This window comes from Paramormyrops kingsleyae, chromosome 1, assembly GCF_048594095.1.
Source record: "Paramormyrops kingsleyae isolate MSU_618 chromosome 1, PKINGS_0.4, whole genome shotgun sequence".
NCBI classification, from domain to species: Eukaryota; Metazoa; Chordata; class Actinopteri; order Osteoglossiformes; family Mormyridae; genus Paramormyrops; species Paramormyrops kingsleyae.
Window position 1 is genome coordinate 25,975,379 of NC_132797.1, and position 18,164 is coordinate 25,993,542.

The 18,164-nt window shown below is 42.7% G+C and overlaps 1 protein-coding gene across 3 annotated transcripts in view; it reads right to left on the bottom strand.

Moving 5' to 3' along the window:
- Positions 1–3,058, bottom strand: part of LOC111850137 (rho GTPase-activating protein 28-like) — a 27,881-nt gene extending 24,823 nt beyond the window's left edge. For all 3 annotated transcript variants that reach the window (XM_072712359.1, XM_072712360.1, XM_072712357.1), the window contains exon 1: positions 2,683–3,058. In XM_072712359.1, coding sequence (XP_072568460.1) covers positions 2,683–2,954 — 272 coding nt within the window. In that variant the 5' untranslated portion in view covers positions 2,955–3,058. The remainder of the gene's footprint in view (positions 1–2,682) is intronic.
- Between the last annotated feature and the right edge of the window lie 15,106 nt (positions 3,059–18,164).

Genomic DNA, 18,164 nt, shown 5'->3' on the forward strand with positions numbered 1-18,164 from the left:
CAATCTATTAAAAGGGAATGATTTTAAGGACAATACACTAAAATATAACATATTATAGTCCTTATTCAGCTTTATAATAAAAGTCTTCCAAACTATTGACTTGTCTGAAGAGCACTGTGGGTGTAGATGACCATTCAGCTAAGCAAATGAATTTTAACAAATTCCCCGAATATGTTTCACTAACCGCAAGATGCTACAGAGCAAAACCCAGGTGTACGAGCAGCATGACATGTGGCCTCAGAGCGCGAATCACTGCCGGCACGCGCCTGGCAAACACACCTCACGTGAGAGGCCGGCCAAACACAACCATCCTGCGGGCCCCTTACACATAGAGATCTCGGTTTTTAAGGGAATCCAAAACAGATCAGAAGCAGAAATTAGAGCTTACAAAACAGGAAACTACATTCTCATGGTAATGAAAGTTCTCTACCAAAGAAAAGCTTCAAACAGTCCCATATTCATGGACACACAGGCACGCTACTATCTTAAAGCCGATGCAAAGGAAAATTTGGTTTGCAAACTCAAAGTCAGTTTGACACTTCCTATTTCCAGTTCCACCGGTAAGTGCTGAAGCAGTCAATGCATTGCTACCTATTGTCATGTTATCAGAGAACAAATCTTTTACTGACAAATGTGAAATAGCGTAGAATGCAACAAAAAATTACAACCATGAGCCATAAACAATAATATTAATCTGTCAGAAAGAGGCAATTTTATACCACGGTATATGATATAAAACCTGAAATACAAGGAAATATGTAGACATATTTCTGACAATACTTGGGCGTTCAGCGGAAAGGGGGCTCTGGAGGTGCCATACTATGTAGATTGACTGCCATGATGGATCAAGGCTTGGCTATTAATAAAACCGTAAAGGCAGTATTTATTTTAACCTATGACAATATCACAGTGTTTTTATAATTGCCCAAGATTGTTCAATCAGCCTCGCAAAAAATACCCATGAGTCCCCAAATCCTTCTTTATCAGCCATTGCAGAATGACTCAGTCTGTTCTTGTGATCTTGAGTAGGCATGCGAAATGAAATCAGACTTTATTTGCGTGAGGTGCAAGCTGTGTTTACACAGTTTAGTGCACAGAGATTTTATAGTTTGTTCCAAACGTGTGTAAGATACTACTTTCTTTTTTTCACTTACTTTTTTCTGTAAATAAGTGCACACAAGAGTCATCGTGGTAAACAAAGAAACCCAGAGCCATAGCGCTCTAGAATTTGAACTGATACCAAAAAGACACAAAGAATCCCTTAGATACGTTTTAAAGGCAATACCCTGTATAAAAATCTCACGATTGCTTTGCTTATTTTTCATTATTGTTAACACTGATTTTTAATTAACTGGTGACCTGGAGTCTGTATCAGGCAGCATAGGGTACAGGGCAGAACGCACCCTGGAGGGGGGGCCGGGACACATGCACACACTCATACTATGGGCAATTTAAGATGACAATTTACTTAACTGTATGTCTTTGGACTGTTAACAGTAGGACACCAGAGTCGCTGGAAAATAATAATTATAATAATAATAATAATAATAATAATAATAATAATAATAATAATAATAATAATAATAATAATAATAATAATAATAATAAAGTACACATTGATACCGGATGCCCTGTTTCCTTTAAACACTCTTTGTAATAAATGAAAAGATCTGCTGATAGCTTCCTAGCCAGATTTTACCCGCCCTCACATGATCCTTTCCTGTGCTTCTGCCCGCAGCTGCTGAGTGACCCTTGACTGAACGGACTCCTACGTGACACAGGAGACAACTGTCTAAACAATGCACGCGAGAAAGGAGGGCAGATCGGCCTGCTTGCATACCACAGATAACCTACACTTGAGTCGCCTTGTCAGAGGAGCCAAACACGAGTCTGTTCATTATAGATAGAAATACCTGGGCTGAGCAAAGGAAAGTGCGACGCGTAAAGGTTTGGACGGGAATCAAAGGATCAGTCACGTGACGCAAACACATCGCAGTAAAGGATGTAACTTTGGATGGGCAAGAGGAGAGAGAGAAGGGATCACAGTCAAAGTGAATACAATGATCAGATCATGATTTCACTGCATCTAAATTAATGTTGCACAGTTCATCTAAGCAGTATTTGAACCTGGTACAATAGATCTGGATAACTTTTGCACCCCGATAATGACATGACTCAGCTAACTGAACAGCAAACTTGCTGATGCTACCCCCCTCCGAGCAACTGCAGTGAAGTGTCCCATTGCATTCGGAGACAGCTGGCTGAATGTGAGGCATATATCTGTGCGAGAAAAACAAGTCTGTGGAGATTTATTTTCGCATGCCTGTCCGTTCTGGCTTGACATAGGTATTCATGACGGCTTCATAAAAGGTATACGTATGAACCCCTTAAAAGTCACCAGATGTTAAAATCCGCACTCCGGTTTACCGGCAAGCAGAAACTTTATTCCGATACAGAGTAACTGTACTGCGCTGTCAAAATCCTTACCGATCAAGTTTTTCAGTGCCGATCGTCACTAAAAACATCCCGAAACTCGCTTTTCATAGCCACAGAAGCCAAACAACAGGTGCGGGATCAAATAAATTAATTATTTATTTGCTTAAACGGTGAAGGTTAACCACCCGATCGACTCTGAAACAAAACATTACGGGAAAAAAACAAGCATTTAAATACCCCACTCACTTGTTAATAGATGAGTGTCCGTGGGACACAGCAGAGGAGAAAGTGTCCTCTGCCAAGTATATCCTAGATGGGCCATATGAGAGGTACGACTTCAGAATGACGCTTCCCGAGTCTTTCAGCTCCATGCTGAGACACGCATCACCTTCCAGCAGCTGCCGGATCGGAGCGAAGGTCTTCATCCACTTACTCGGTTCCCCTCTTTCATAAATACATGCAGCGAGGCTTTTGCCAGCTTTGTGCCCCGCTACACCGCAACCCGATACTGCCTCCATCGCCCAGCCAAGCCATTTCAGCTTCTCATTTGCATTGCCAGCCCTCGGCGTAGCGCTGGACACGCCTGCCTTTACTCAGCTCAGACACCGACACGCATGCAAACCGCCTGGGAAGCAGTAACCTTTCGGCTGCATGATATGCCGCTTTATATATCCGGGAGCGGCCAGGGTGGCGGGTAGGCCTCACACCCCCCGGTGTTGTGGGATCGCATCCTAGCCCCTGTGCTGTGTGTTTAGTTTGAATTTAATCCCTGTGCTGCACCAGCTTTCCCTTACACTGCAAAGACATGCAGCTATGCTGCTGGGTGTGTCAAGCACACAAATCTGTGTTTTAAAGAGTGAAACAAGACCCATTAAACACTTAAAAAATTATCAGCCTCCAAACAGGAAAATAATATGCAATGTACTGATTTTAAGATAGAAGATTTACTCCTAATTAATTGCATTTTAATTACTTTTGATGAGAATTACTAAGATTTTTCGGAGGTTTGGCGAGTGGTTTGGTTAGTTTAGTAAATAACTGGATTCTTCTAAGCATTTGGTGTCTGTGTTGGTGTGTAGAAGGACAATAAAAAGAGATAAAGATCATCATGCAGTGCAATCGGAGCTTCATGTTGCACTCTGGGAATATATTGAATTATTCCCACCTGAATAACCTTCATTTAATAAACCTTTCATTTACAGTATCTGCAGGGAGGCTCTTGGGATGATCATTGGCTGTCTCTGAAATGATAAGTGACTTGTGACTTTTTTTTTTCTTTGGCTCGGCTGCTAGGCTCTGCATTTTCCAGTGAGGCGTTGACGTTCTGACCTCTGCTGCCCACCAATCTTGAGGTGTTTCAGGGCCTGACAGCCATAAATCATCCAGGAGACTGACCCAGGTAAACAACAGCAGACACGCACCCCCTCACCTGTGCCTGAGCAAATATTAGGCTCTAGGAGGTGTGAGAATGTCTGGTATGTTACAGAAAATAACAGGTTGTAGAGAAGTATAAGCATGTAACTTAGCAGCAAGTAACTATGCCTCCTTTATGGTGTGTTTATTAAATAACTAACCCAAACAAGTAGCTTTGATTTTTAAAAATGAATTAGCATTAGGAAGTCACCTATTAGTTACAATAGAGTCTTCGTAAAGTTTACTATTCCCTAAGTAACATTTTCAAAGTCTGGCCAACTTAAACCGAAGGATAATTTGGCTTAAGTTACATGTTTTGTCCCAGCTGCTTTGGGCCCGAATCTCTCCCATTCCGGATGAACAAAAGAGGGCGAAACGTCTCACTGCCGAAGCGGATCTGCGTGTTTCTCAATTTCCCAGTGACACAGGGTCTGGTGAGGCTTTTCCGCCCACAATCCCGAAAGACGGCCTGTAGGCATGTAACGGGAGAGAGCAGTGTTTGGGGCTACGTGAGCCTTGGGGCAAAGAGGAACAATTTGTGCTAAGCTGAATGCTCCATTGCAACTCCTCCTAATCAGTATGTTTATGTCCATAAAATCATTGTTTTTCAGGTCTGCAGAAAATACGATAAAGTTCCTTAACTCCCTGTGTCCGCAGTGGGTCTGCAGTTAGTGTGATATGTGAGCACCATACTATATACATACACACACACACATACATATATACGTATATCGATAGATAGATAGATAGATAGATAGATGATTGATTGATTGATTGATTTATTGATTGATTTAATTGATATTTTATTAATCCCAAAGGAAATTGCAGGTTTACAGTAACACAACACAGACATTTACACAGTGAAAATGCATTTATATATTGATAGACAGTAGCAATAAATAAATTGACAACAGTAAACCGTAACCATGCAAAGCTACTATAAAGGCAGGACACTGGCGTTTTGGCAGGGAGTGATGGATAAGATCATTCTCACAATAGACCCTTATCTGTCCCTTAGCATTTCGAATTTCTTGTTCATAGGGAAAAAAGAGGTGGAAGTGAGGGTCAAATAAACAACAGAAGGACAAATAAACACAGAAGAAGATTAGCGGAGGGTCGAAGCCGTGAGATATCGGCGAGGGTAGATGCAGTGTCTTCAGGTCGTGACCCTCTTCCTGACTTTAGCAGCAAAGGTTGGTGCTGTGCTGTTTCCTTTAACTCTTAACTGGAAGAAAGTTTCAGACTGAGTAACGCGTGGCTCGAGTCGAGCCAACATGCTATTACTGCTTAATATGAAACTGTTCTGCCCTAAACCACGTGCAGAGTTCCATTCATACTTTCTATTCATACTTTAACTAACCAAACATGAGCTAGAAAAAGTACTTGGCTAACCAGTCATGCATTTTGATACAATTAGACCAGCTACCCTAAGGAATCCTGTTAAGACCAGAATACTGTTTTCACTTAATGACTAAGTTAGTCATACTGCGCTTCACCAGACCATATTTGGTGTTCTGTACCTCGTCTCCTCCACATGGTGGAATGTGAGGATGCAATACGACTCTCTCCAGGGGGAATTTGGCTTTATCTTAGGTTTAGCAGGAGAAACGGTGAACTCACGGTGACTTAACGCTGTCCAGCTTGGTACAGCAAACTCCTAACCACCAGTATCAACAAAAAATGTCTTTGATCAGCAGAAATTAGTACCCAGAAAATACATTATACCCAGGCAATAGTCACTACGGATGAGTTTGTGATATCTGTAGGTAGTATGTGGTTGCGTGACTTAGGACTCTGTGCCCGTGACTGCAAGGTTGCTGCTTAAAATCCTCTGATTGGCAGGGTGGTGTCACCATTGGGCCCATGATCAGGGCCCTTAATTATAATTGTTCCAGCAACTGACTGACTTCACTTAGATGTTGCTTAACTGCATATGGTAATACATGTATGTAAGGTTTGTATCTTTTGTATTTTATTACATAAAGCGAATGAGCCTGGGGAGGCCTTAATGTAAATTGTGACTATCAGGTTTCCGTCCGCTTCCTCTCGCTCATTCTTACAAGCTGGGCTGTCCTATCAGAGTGCTCGTATTGTCGTCGAGGAATGGAAAACAGCAGCGGACCGTCGTGGGAACATACAGGCCGTAAAGTGTAAGGATCCAAGCCCAAAGTGGAGAAGATGGTCATGAGAGAGACGCCTAAAGTCTTCATTAGAGCAGTGCGGTGCTTCAGAGAGGAGCCACAGCACTTTGAAAGAGAGAACACAGGGCTAAAATAGCCTTATATGGGAATGTAGGGTAATCCCGTCCTGGGTGTACCATGGCCTTGGGTCCTGTGCTGTCTGGGATAAGCTCCAGCCCCCCCCCCCCCCCACCCCCCACCAAAGCTAGGATAAGTGCTTGGAAGATGGATGGGTGGAAACTGGTCTTAATTTTGAGACTTTCACATCAGTCAGCCGAAGCCTGAGATAAACAGGAGGAAACATACTCTGTGAGAATTCATCTGCAGATGTCCTCAAGGCAAATAAACCTGTTAGAAAACACTCCCATGATCCTGAGGATAAACAGTTAGAAGATGGATGGATGGATGGATGGATGGATGGAGCTAGAAAACAAGAACACATCATGTTTCCTCATTAATCTGGTTTCCCGGCAGATGCAAAGTGATTCCTTTTTTTCTGAGAAAACTATCTATAAAAAGAGGAGTATTTTTGTTATACTTGGTATAGTCATCTCCCTTTGCCATTGACTGTCTTCAATCAGAAAATCAGTAAATTAATGTGGCAAGAAGCTGAAAACATGATGTCTAGAATGAAGAGATAAGCTACCTCAATTATCAGATCATATCATCTTTACAGTGTTGATTCATCTGTTTCTTAAATCAGTTATCGTGTCAAGTTGCATTAAGAAACTGAATATCTACTTAATTATTGAGTTATAACATTGCTGAGATTTAAACAAAACTGTATATGAATATTATTTGCTATCAATTATAAAATATATCACATAAAAATTCAATTAAACATGATACACACCACTGCATCACCCAAAACAGAAAATACTAGTCAGTTACAGTCAATATCAATCAGAGACCTTTCAGGTTAAATTCTTGATTAGTTAGGATTTTTTTCTGTTAGGTCCAGTCTCTGAAATTACAGTTTTGAGGAAAAAGGTTGCAAGCTTAATCAGTTCTGGCAACCCGCTGGTTAACTGATAAGTTGCTACGTGTGCTGATCAAAAGTGATACGCCTGTAAAAGAAACGTTTGTGAACCCTCTTAGAGTTATCTAGATTTCTGCATGAATGACTCGTAAAATGTCTTTTGATCTGCATCATGATAGTCTTAACAGCCCACACAGACAATTAACACTGTCATATCTTTTCTGAGAAAATGGTTTAAACAATCGGGGTCATTGATGAGAAAAGCATGTGAACCCATATTTTTAGTTGCTAGGGGGAACCTCCTTCATTGGCAATAACCTCAATGAAATACTTCCTGCGGGTGCTGGTCAAACCTGCAATTAGGAGGTATATTAGGCACTTTCACACCACCAGAACTTTTTTCTGGAACCAGGAACTCAGGTTTTTTTTTTCTGATGCAGGAACTCAGCCTGATTGTAGCTCCTCAGAGGCAGTTCCAGAACCCTTTTTTAGTCCCTACTCTAGACTAGGTGTTTTTTTTTTTAAACACAAACTACTGGGGAGATGCTTACAGCGACAGCTTGCTGATTGGTTGACCACAAGCACCAGTGCTATCATGGAAGTTACACAGAAGTACAGCAAAAAGAGACGTTGCAGAGCAAATACTGGAAAAGGGTGGATTGCCCTCTCCTGGGAGGGGATGAGTTACTGCCTCAAGTGGAGGAGTGTAAGTATCTCGGGGTCTTGTTCAGGAGTGAGGGAGGAAGGGAGCGGGAGATCGACAGGCGGATCGGTACAGCATCAGCAGTAATGTGGAGGCTGTATCATTCTGTCATGGTAAATAGGGAGCTCAGCCAGGAGGCGAAGCTTTCAATTTACAGTTGATAAAACAGGGACATTCAGGAGAGGCTCAAAGTAGAGCCGCTGTGTCATGGATCCGGGCGGCTCGGGCACGGGAACGAGGCATGGTGCACAAAAAGGGCGGACGACCCACTGGCGGCTCCGAGAACAAAAGGGGTTTATTACATAAGACAGAAAAACTACAAACACAAAACCAAAAGGACCACGGGGGGTCAAAACTAAAGGGAATAAACTAAGACTAAATCACAAAACCGAATACACATAAAATACTGAAAATAGCAGAACCATCAAAGAACAACAACGCATCATAAACACATCATAGACAATCATAGACAATGAACCAACGGGGAACTGAACAGAAGCAGGAACTAAAATACTAAGGGGTAACGAGACTAACACAGGACAGGTGAGGCTAATTAACAAAGACCAGGGAAACAGGGCACAGGTGAAACTAATGAACTCAAAAGGAACTGAAAACAGGGAAACTAAGAACTAACCAAGGAAACAGAAACCAACACTAGGGAATTAATCAGGTAAAGACACAAGCAGGGGCACAAGGAACAAAACCAAAACCAACTACAAAATCAGACACAAGAACTAGAGAAACTCAAATGAAACACTAGGGAGCAAAAATACAAAAACAGAGGATGTAGGATTCAAACACAGGACAGAAGGGTACTCAGGACAGAAGGTACACAGACAACCACATGCTCAACACATTGAGCCACATGACCAGACAGGTAACAGGGGAGAACAAAGACTAACATACAGAACGGGATGACCAGCGACACCTGCTGGTCAAACAGGGAAGGGACACGGAAGGACCACAGCAGGGGCTGACCCTGACACGCTGCTCCACTGCATTGAAAGGAGCCAGTTGAGGTGGTTCGGGCATCTATGGAGGCCTCCTGTGGAGGTGTTTCCAGCATGTCCAACCTGGAGGAGACTGTGGGGTAGGACAGTAGGACATGCTGGAGTGATTATATCTCTGGGCTGGCCTGGGAACGCCTTGGTACTCCCCTGGAGGAGCCAGAGGAGGTGGCTGGTGAGAGGGAGGTCTGGGCATCCCTGCTCAGATTTCAGCCCCTGCAACCCCTCCCCGAATAAGCAGCAGAAAATAGTTGGTTGGATGGATGGATGCATTAAAGAGGCAAGGAGCTACAAAAGTTCCAAGTCAGGCCAGCCCAGGAACTTGTAAACTTTGGTGTGAAAGCAACTATTGATCCACATTGTGTCTTAGTTCATGTATTTCACAGATTTTCACAATCCATCTCTCACAACTGTATGAGCATGTGATTTTATGTGATCACGATCAGAAGGTCACTGATTCAAATTTCGTGACTGGCAGAGTGATGCTACCGGATTGGGAAACACTGATATAAATTGTTAGCCTTTTATGTAGTACATGTATGTACTGTGACCGAAGAGCAAATTTCCCAAAATCACTCTGTACATGGTATACATTTTCCAGGAAGTTTCTGCAGAGTTTTGGAAATTTAACGAGTGAAAGGTCTTTTTGTATATGAGGACTGAATAAGTTTTGGTTCCCAATAATGTAACATATGATGGGGAAGCCTGACTTTAGGTCATTGCTGATATAATCTCAAAAACAACAAAAAATGGACTGAGTGAGTTTCAGAAATTTTCTTTTCAATTCTGCAGACTTGTCAGTGGCAGTTGGGGTATAAAGGGGGAAAGACAAGGTCCCCCCCTCACACTCAACCAAGACCCCCAGTAGAGACACTGCGACACTGAGAATGACACAAATACTAATTTTCACTAAGTCTGCTGCCTCAGTTTTTATGATTTTTTTATGAGTTTTTATGCAATTTGCATATTCTCCAGAAAGTTATGAAGAGTGATCAGATGAACTGCAATTAATTATAAAATTCCTCGTTGCCATGAATATGAACTTAATCCCAAAAAAACCACTTCCACTGCATTTCAGCTCTGCCATAAAGAACCTGCTGACATCATTTCAGTGATTTTCTGGTTAACACCGGTGACAGTGTTGATGAGGACAAGGCTGGAGATCACATGCTGACATAGAGAGTTCTGATTGGTTACAGCCCCATCAGCCTCATACGGTGGCATTATAGCTATGCTCAATTATGATGTCAGTTTTCGGCATTTTGCTAATTGAAACTAATAGATCAACAGCCTCTTGATCCTCCTGCCGACCCTTAGTGGGGGCCCCTGAATTCTGTGGGCCCCAGTGTGGTTGCACTCGCTGCACTGCCTATAGTTCCGCTATTGGCCCCACACAAATGCTTTATCAACATGCGTGAGCGATCATCAGTACCAGGCAAAATGGGCAGCACCTTCTACAAACGTGAGAGTTCATCTTTCTAAATCTAAGGTGACGTCTTTCAGCAGCACGAATTCAGTGCTCCGCTCATAAAACAACAGACTAGGAACAGAAAGTAGGAAGCTGGAATGAGTGCAGCTCTGTGGAATGGGGAAGGAGCGTCACCGGGTTCCCAGTCCTGTTCAATGAGTAATGCCCTGCAAGAATAACTACCATCACTGGCAATTCGCCCCTTTTTATGCCAGAAGTCGTGTTTTTTGTATGTTTCTGGGCATGTTCGCTTAGTCTTTCTAGCTGGAATGTAACTGTAATAAGCTATGCATCCATACAGCTTACAGAGAGCCTGTAGCCTATCCAGGCAGCAGAGAGCATGTTTAATAATTGTACTAATTGTAATAATAATAAGATTTGTGATTGTAGTGGCCAATTGTGGAAACATTTCCAGTTTTTAGAGATTCCAGAACTTTATTCCACTTACTCCAGTTACTTATTTAATTGTCCAGTGTATGATATTTGTAACATACATTTGTAACTTTGGTTGTGTATAAACATTACGCCAATAATGGTGTAGCAATTTTTAAAGCGTAATCTCAAAAATACTAGATGTTTCCCCAATTTTGGTACTAATGTACTAATAAAACTTGGTGACGGATTATAAACAACTGCTACACATGAAATTGGCCAGACCACCGATCCTTACAAATACTCAGCGGTGTGGTGTGTGGGTCAGTCTTTTAAGGTGTTGTGCCTGCGATTAGAAGATGGCAGGTTCAGATCTCATGGTCAGCAGGGCCCTAATCCTGAGCCTATCTGACCCTGCTTCCTCAAGCCAAAACAAAAAAAATACATTGCTTTGGACAAAAGCATCTGCTAAATAAATAGAATGTAAATGTTCATTATCCCTGCAGTACTTTGTCATAGATTCTAAGGTTTTATTTGTCACGTGGAAGATTTACAGTCAGACTATAACCAGCAGTGAAATGCTAGGTGATCATCTGCTTTAACAAAAATAGTGGATGGCAATAAACCAAAAAGGTTACAACATAATAAATAAGGAACAAACTGGGAAGAAAGACCATAGATACCCGGCACAGATAATGCATCAACTATTTGGTCTTTGTTTTTTAGTTCTCTGCTGAGAATTCGTAAGTCTGAGGCTTTTATGTGTCCTGGAGAGGCAGGCAGGTCTAGTAAAAGGCTCCTGCATAAATGAGTGAAATGTAAGTGAGGCGAGTCGCCCAGGAAGAGGGAGACCCGCCAGCTGTAACATAACGCAGCCAGAAGCCGGCGATCCCCTACTGGCCAGGTCACCCTGCTCGCGGTAAAACTGCGCTGCCCTGCATGTTTGGAATCTTCCTGTCTATCGTCATTTGCTTTAGCATTTACATACAGGCTAACACAAGCCTTCCTCGCTACATGATTTGGCTGCGGTTTACGCGATGGGAGCGAAAAAAACTAATGCGGTCCCCTACAGTTAATGGCGGACGGTGAAGAGTTGGGTGTTACGGTGAGGTGGACGTCCAGGCTCCGCCGTTCGCAGCGCTGTGCTGCCAGGCTGACCCCCAGCCCCCTTTAGGGCACAATGAAAACGCCCCCGGGTGCCATACACTGCCAAGTCCAGACACAATTAGCGGGTAAGGAGAGGATTCCTGTGTGTCTCCTACTCTGTGCTATAAGCCCAGGAGAAAGGAGACCTTTGTGTCTGCATGCAACCAACCCCAACAGCAAATGAGCTGAAAAAATAACAAGGTAAACATCTCGCTTATTTCCTCACACATAAACACATATAAATACTCATAAAGCTCTGGCCTGGCCCTGTTACATCCAAAACAAAAGCATTCCAGTAAGTTGTGTGTTGATTGTGTTAGACTGTCAGCAGTGGTATGACACAGAAAGAATGAGGAACATCATTCACATGAAAACGCGTCTATCGAACTCAGAACAACAATACTGACATCAGACGTTCAAGACATCTGTTAGACTTGTGATTTCCTATTAGCAGAGACACTTAATATAAAAGGAAGGAAACAATGCAGCACATTAAACAGTACTATTTAAGATACATGAAACCACTTAGTGGGAGGAACAGCAGTGAAGGTGCATAAAAAGACATTTACTTGAAGCACCAATCACGTTAGAGACCTTCCTCCTCCATCCTCTGATTGGCTGCCATTTCCAGCTGGGCCTGAGGTGTGCCCCAGTACTGTAGCCTTCATTGGATGGATTACGGTCTCAGTATTTCATCTCTTAATTAAAGTTTCAGTTTAGTCCATTTATAAGAATCTGTCAGTTTGGTTTGTGGGCCACAGGATTCCCTAGAGGGGCTTAGCGGCATTTTGGGGGGTAAGAGGTTGGATGGTCCATCGTTACAAACTTGGCTTAATCCTATTTAGAACAATTAAAAAAATGTTGCCATTGGGTGGCATTTTCAACTCATTCATGGGGGGGTGGTTGTAATTGGGGGGGGGAGGGGGGGCAGGGTGGCCATTCCAGTATTTGCGCAAATGTTTTTTTAACAAGACCCTTTACGAAATGGAAGATCAGTAGATACAACAGTTGACAAAAAATGTCTGACACTTAGAATCTCTTGCAGGCTGGCACCTTGTTTTTCCTTCTCTAAAGGAAACTACATCACAGTTTCAGAGAAAGCGTGTGCATAGCGTAGATACCCTAGGAGTCTTAGTAAGGGTCTCTGGTATTGTATGGGACCCAGGTGCTGAAATTTCATGAGACACCACATGTGGCAGCCCTACAAGTGCTAAGCCCAATCCACGTGGTTTTCCCAGTTTGCAAACCCCTGTTAAAAGCTATTCTGGAAGGTCTGATGCAAGACGGATGCAAGGGTTTATCGTGGGCGGTGTAGCCTTGCTGATTGGCCTCCCGGACTTTGGGGCTAGGGTCACCACACCCTGAGGGACAGGCCGCGGTTTGGGTCTCACCTCGGCTGCTTCTGGATAAAAGCTGCATACCGGAATTTGATGTCAGTATTGTTAAATGCATACAGGGTGTCCCTGCAGACCATCTGTCAATGGAGCCCCAACTGACTTAACCGACTAACACAAAAGCTCTTACTTTGTCGTTAGATTCGATCAAATTTATTGTGGTTGTACAAGATCCAGAAGTGCAACATAAACAGAAAAAATACATCTATACAGTGGTATACATGGAGTGGTATAAGTAACAGGTATATAAAGTACCTATGATTGCAACAATGGGTTGGCACCCGGTCCTGGGTTATTCCTTACTTTGTGCCTGTAGCTTCTGGGATAGGCTCTGGATTCCTGAGACCCTGCATGGGACAGGCAAGTATAAATGATGGATGGATGGATGAATGGATGGATGATTGTAGTTAACTGAGAATGAGAGTTTTGTAGAGTATCTATAGATAGATAGATAGATTGTGGAACTCATTCTTTTATTGCAGTCATATACATGGAGCAATCATAGCTTATGAACTTGGTTTACAGATCAAAAGTATTTTTTATTTCATAATTTTTTTATTTTTTCTCGAGTTATTCTCACAGATACTGTAGAAACAATCAGCGGAAAGTGACGTAGCTGTTACTGCGGGCGTCAATCTGCACAAGATCAAGCTCACGAGGTTGAAGAGCTGAAAAAATATTGCTGCGCTCTCAGCAAACCATGCTGTGCCCCCTAGGCCACTATCAGCGAGCAGCTGTGCTCTCTCTCTTATAAATGCCATAGCCGTCCCGCGGCGGCGTAAACAGTGGCGATCATCACGTGTATGTTAGCTATGCGATTCACTAGCCCACCAACTTAGAATTTAATGATTAGTGGTCATTATTGACACACCACACAACAACGATTGTGTCCTCTGCATTTAAGCCATATGTGACATCGTAACAGGGGGCAGCTAATTCAGCGTCCGGGGGCAGTACCTTGTTCAGGGTACCTCAGTGGTACCTTACTGGTCGGGGATTCAAACCTGCAATCTTTCAATTACAAGTGCACTTCCCTAACCATTAAGCCACCACTGCCCACAATGAAGACCAAATGTGCATTTCCTTTACTGTACAGATTATTTCAAAAGTCAGGTGGATAAATAAACCAATCACAATGAAATATAGATATGCTCGTCCTGTGAGATATCTCCTAAATTTTTCTCGTTTATGATTTGACCCCATGTGACCCCTAAGACAAGTAGGTACAGAAAATGAATGGATGAAGCAGTTCCTGCCCTATCCCAATAAACCAAGAAAATCCTGCCCTCCCCCCCCCCCCCAATAACCCTCCGGTCCTGCTTGCATTATCAAGTCATTTTCACAGCATATAGCCATAAATGTATATTATTAAACAATGTATAGCAATTTTCAAAAAGCCATCATAAATTACATTTCCATGTTAAGTAAATACGTTACCAGCTGACTTTTCCATGATTTATAAGAATTAAATGTGCAAATAATTAATTCTAATCCCAGATACCTAATTTGGCATGTAATTGGATGCCCATTAAGCCCCATTTGAATATGCAGATCTACAGGCAGTTTCTCGGTAAGCACGGCAGGACCTGTATTGCTGTGTGTCCATTGCGCCTTATAAATTTCTCTGACTATGGTTTTTACTTTGCCTTAAAAATTCTGGTAGGTACCAGTCTGTACTAATGTCTCATACTGTCAGGGATAGAGATTTGACCCCCAGCCGGCTTTCTGCGTGGGCTTCCTCCCAGCAGTTAGGCGAATTAGCATCTAATTCTAGGATCCATCTACCCAGGATGTGTTCCCACTTCACCAGGTATCGACCGCTCGGCACATCAAAACAGTATGAAAGTCAGCAGTACTCCTTGTGTTCGTTCTGCACAGGCATGGAAGACGGGCACCAGCGCAGAATAACATTACCTTCAGAATACACCCCCCCCCCCCCCACACTGCCAATAAAAAGATGGATTTCTTTTGAAAATAAAGTTTTTGTTTTTTCCTTTGATTTTCTTTCCTCCTTTTTGTGTCTCTTTTTATCTTTCACAGTCAATCAAAGTGAAAAGCAGCCGTTCCCCCCCTCATTTCAACTGCATGTGTTTAGGGGCAGGTGTTTCTCCCGCTCAGACACAAAACAGATAGCTACACTACTACTGCCACCTACTGGCCATACACTGTATAACCAGCAGATGTAGAAGATGAAGCACGTGCCGAAGTGACATATATACACAAGAAATTACGGTGCAGTCCGCAAAATTTTTCCAGTAATTACAAATGATTCAATCTGTGATTAATTGGTCCCACTAGATATTATTATAGGTTTAATCTCTGGAATATAGCTATTTTCCTGTCCAGTAGGCAGTCAGGGTCTGTATGTAGGATTGATTATTTGTGACTATTTAGAAAGCTGGCACCTGGGTGTGTTACTGTACCAACACTAGCAGGGGACATTGTATTCTGCTGGATGATGGTGGTTAAAGAACCTGTGTGGGCGGGGGGGGGGGGGGGGGATTAGGCTGCATGAGGGGGTGCTGCGACCCTTCCTGTTCCTGAAAAATACCCCTGCGAGTGAAACAAATCCTCCCCAGCCCTTGGGTAGTCGCCCGCCTTTATCTGCAGCAAGGCTGCTGTTGTCCCCTCTTGCTGAAAAGCAAATAATCCTTTGGGCTCCTGGCACCAGAAGCGATCAGATAAGTCATAGCTGGCAAGCCTGAGTAAATAACCGGGCCGGGGTGCAGTGGGGGGGAAATCCCGGATCGATGCTGAAGGCTGGCTATCACACAAAGTTTCAGAGGGCGAGTTAGACGGTGTCATGCCTGAAGCACACTGACAATGCCTTTGCATTTTACAATTGCAAATACCTCTGAACACCTACAGGGCTGTAAGAAAGCAGGATATAGGCATGACTTCATCCATCCATCCATCATTCCATCTTCCACCTTAATCAGTATAGCATCATGGTGATCCCTACAGGCTCAGGTAGTTTATCCTCCCCTATACTTAAGATCCCCTCAAACATGCTTGAAGCCATTGCAGCAAAGGCGTAGGTTTGGTTCCAGCATCGGTACCAATAAAAAACCCCCAGCCCAATAAAAACACAGAGAACTCCCACAATGTTGTTAGGGACACGCCCCCACCATCCACACCCAAATCTACACCCTTGCATTGCAGTGTTCATTTCCCATGCAGAACAATGAAGTATTATTAACATGGGTGAGGTGCAAAGCCATAAAAACCTGTAGATCTACATGGTACCTCAGAAAGCTAGTAGGATATAAAAATACTTATTACAAACCTCAGTATGTGTTTTATTTGTTGTGTATACTTCTTATAGGTAATGCTATCTTTCCTCAGCATACTGTTGTCCACAGAGACCAATATGACGTTATATAACTATGTAAACATATTTAGAATGGGAATCTATGTACATCTATTTTAGAGTCTCTATAGATGTAAATGCAAGTACTTACAGTAGAAAGTTTTTTACAGTTGTATAAGTTTTTAAGTAGAACTGTATAGGGTTTTTTGACTTGTTAATGAAGAACCCTCCTTGCTAGAACCTCATTGATCCCAAAAAAATCCTTTTGGAACCCTTGTTGGTAAGACAGGAATATATATTTATGTCTCCATTTTCCCATGTTGCTACAGTCTAACGTACTGAAATACCACTGACCATCGACCGTGCCTCTTAATGTTTTCTTAGGCTTCATTTTAATGTTATTGAAAAGGGTCATTTGCTCCTCCTGTCCGTCCCTGATTCCCGAGTTCTCAGGCTAGATGAAATGAGATTAGTGTGAGGTAGTATTAGCCAGCTGCTGATTCCAGCCACTACCATTTTCAACTGGTCCGCTAAGAGTTCCATCTCAATGACTGGTTATTATAGAGCAGGGATCCCCAACAGGGGGCCTGCACGCTAAATCTGGCCTGTTAGTCAAATGTTTGGCCCATACGAAACACATCACTCCCAGCAGTGTGTGTATATATACGATCCTGTCCTAGCAGTGCACTTCACACCTGCACTTAATGTTTCCCATTCCTGTTGAAGGTCACTTGATGTCATCCTATGATTCATGAGAAACTGTTGGATAAGTTGTCGGTCATCTCTGGCATCAGAACGTTGCTTCTGCCCTTTGTCTGGCTGGTTTCTGGTCATTCCCAGTGTCTCCTGCTCCACCTTATGTGCTGTTGTCTTGAACCTGGAAACATCCTGCTGCTCAGTGTAGCCTTCTGCCAGCAGAACTATGATTAAGCCAGGATTTAAAAATGTAGATTTGCTTAACAATATAGAGTGGTCTCTTAATTTTTTCCATGGCTGTCCATATATGTTTGAGGGGACTCTCCATTACTTTCTATGGGGAAAACGTGATCCCAACATCATAACCTTAACCATAAGTAACCAAACAAATTACAATTAAGACTATTGGCATTTTTAGTTTTTTCATTGCATTCACAGATCTTCTTGGGGACCTGAAAAATAACAGGATTTTATGACATTGTGGGGAACACCTGGTCCCCACAATGTAATATAAGCATAATCCACAGACACACACACAAACTGACCACTTTATTAGGTACATTTGTTCAACTGCACTTTAAAGCAAATATCTAATCAGCCAATTATATGTCAGCAGCACAATATATAAAATCATGCAGATAGAGCTCAGGAGCTTCAGTTAATGTTCACAACAAACACCAGAATATGGAAGAAAGGTCATTCAAGTGACTTTGAATGTGACATGGCTGTTGGTGCCAGATGGGCTGGTATGAGTATTTCAGAAACTCCCGATCTACTGGGATTTTTTACACAGAACTCTAGGGATCTCTTTACAGACAATGGGCCGAAAAAGAAAAAACATCCAGTGAGTGCTGGTTTGCTGGGCAAAATGCCTTGTTGATGACAGAGGTCAGAGAAGAATGGCCAGACTCATTCAAGCTGATAGAGAGGCAACAGTAACTCAAATAACCACTCGTTACAACCCAGGTATTCAGAAGAGCATCCCTGAATGCACAACACATCAAACCTTGAAGATGGGCTATAGCAGCAGAAGATCACACCAGGTGCCACTTATGTCAGC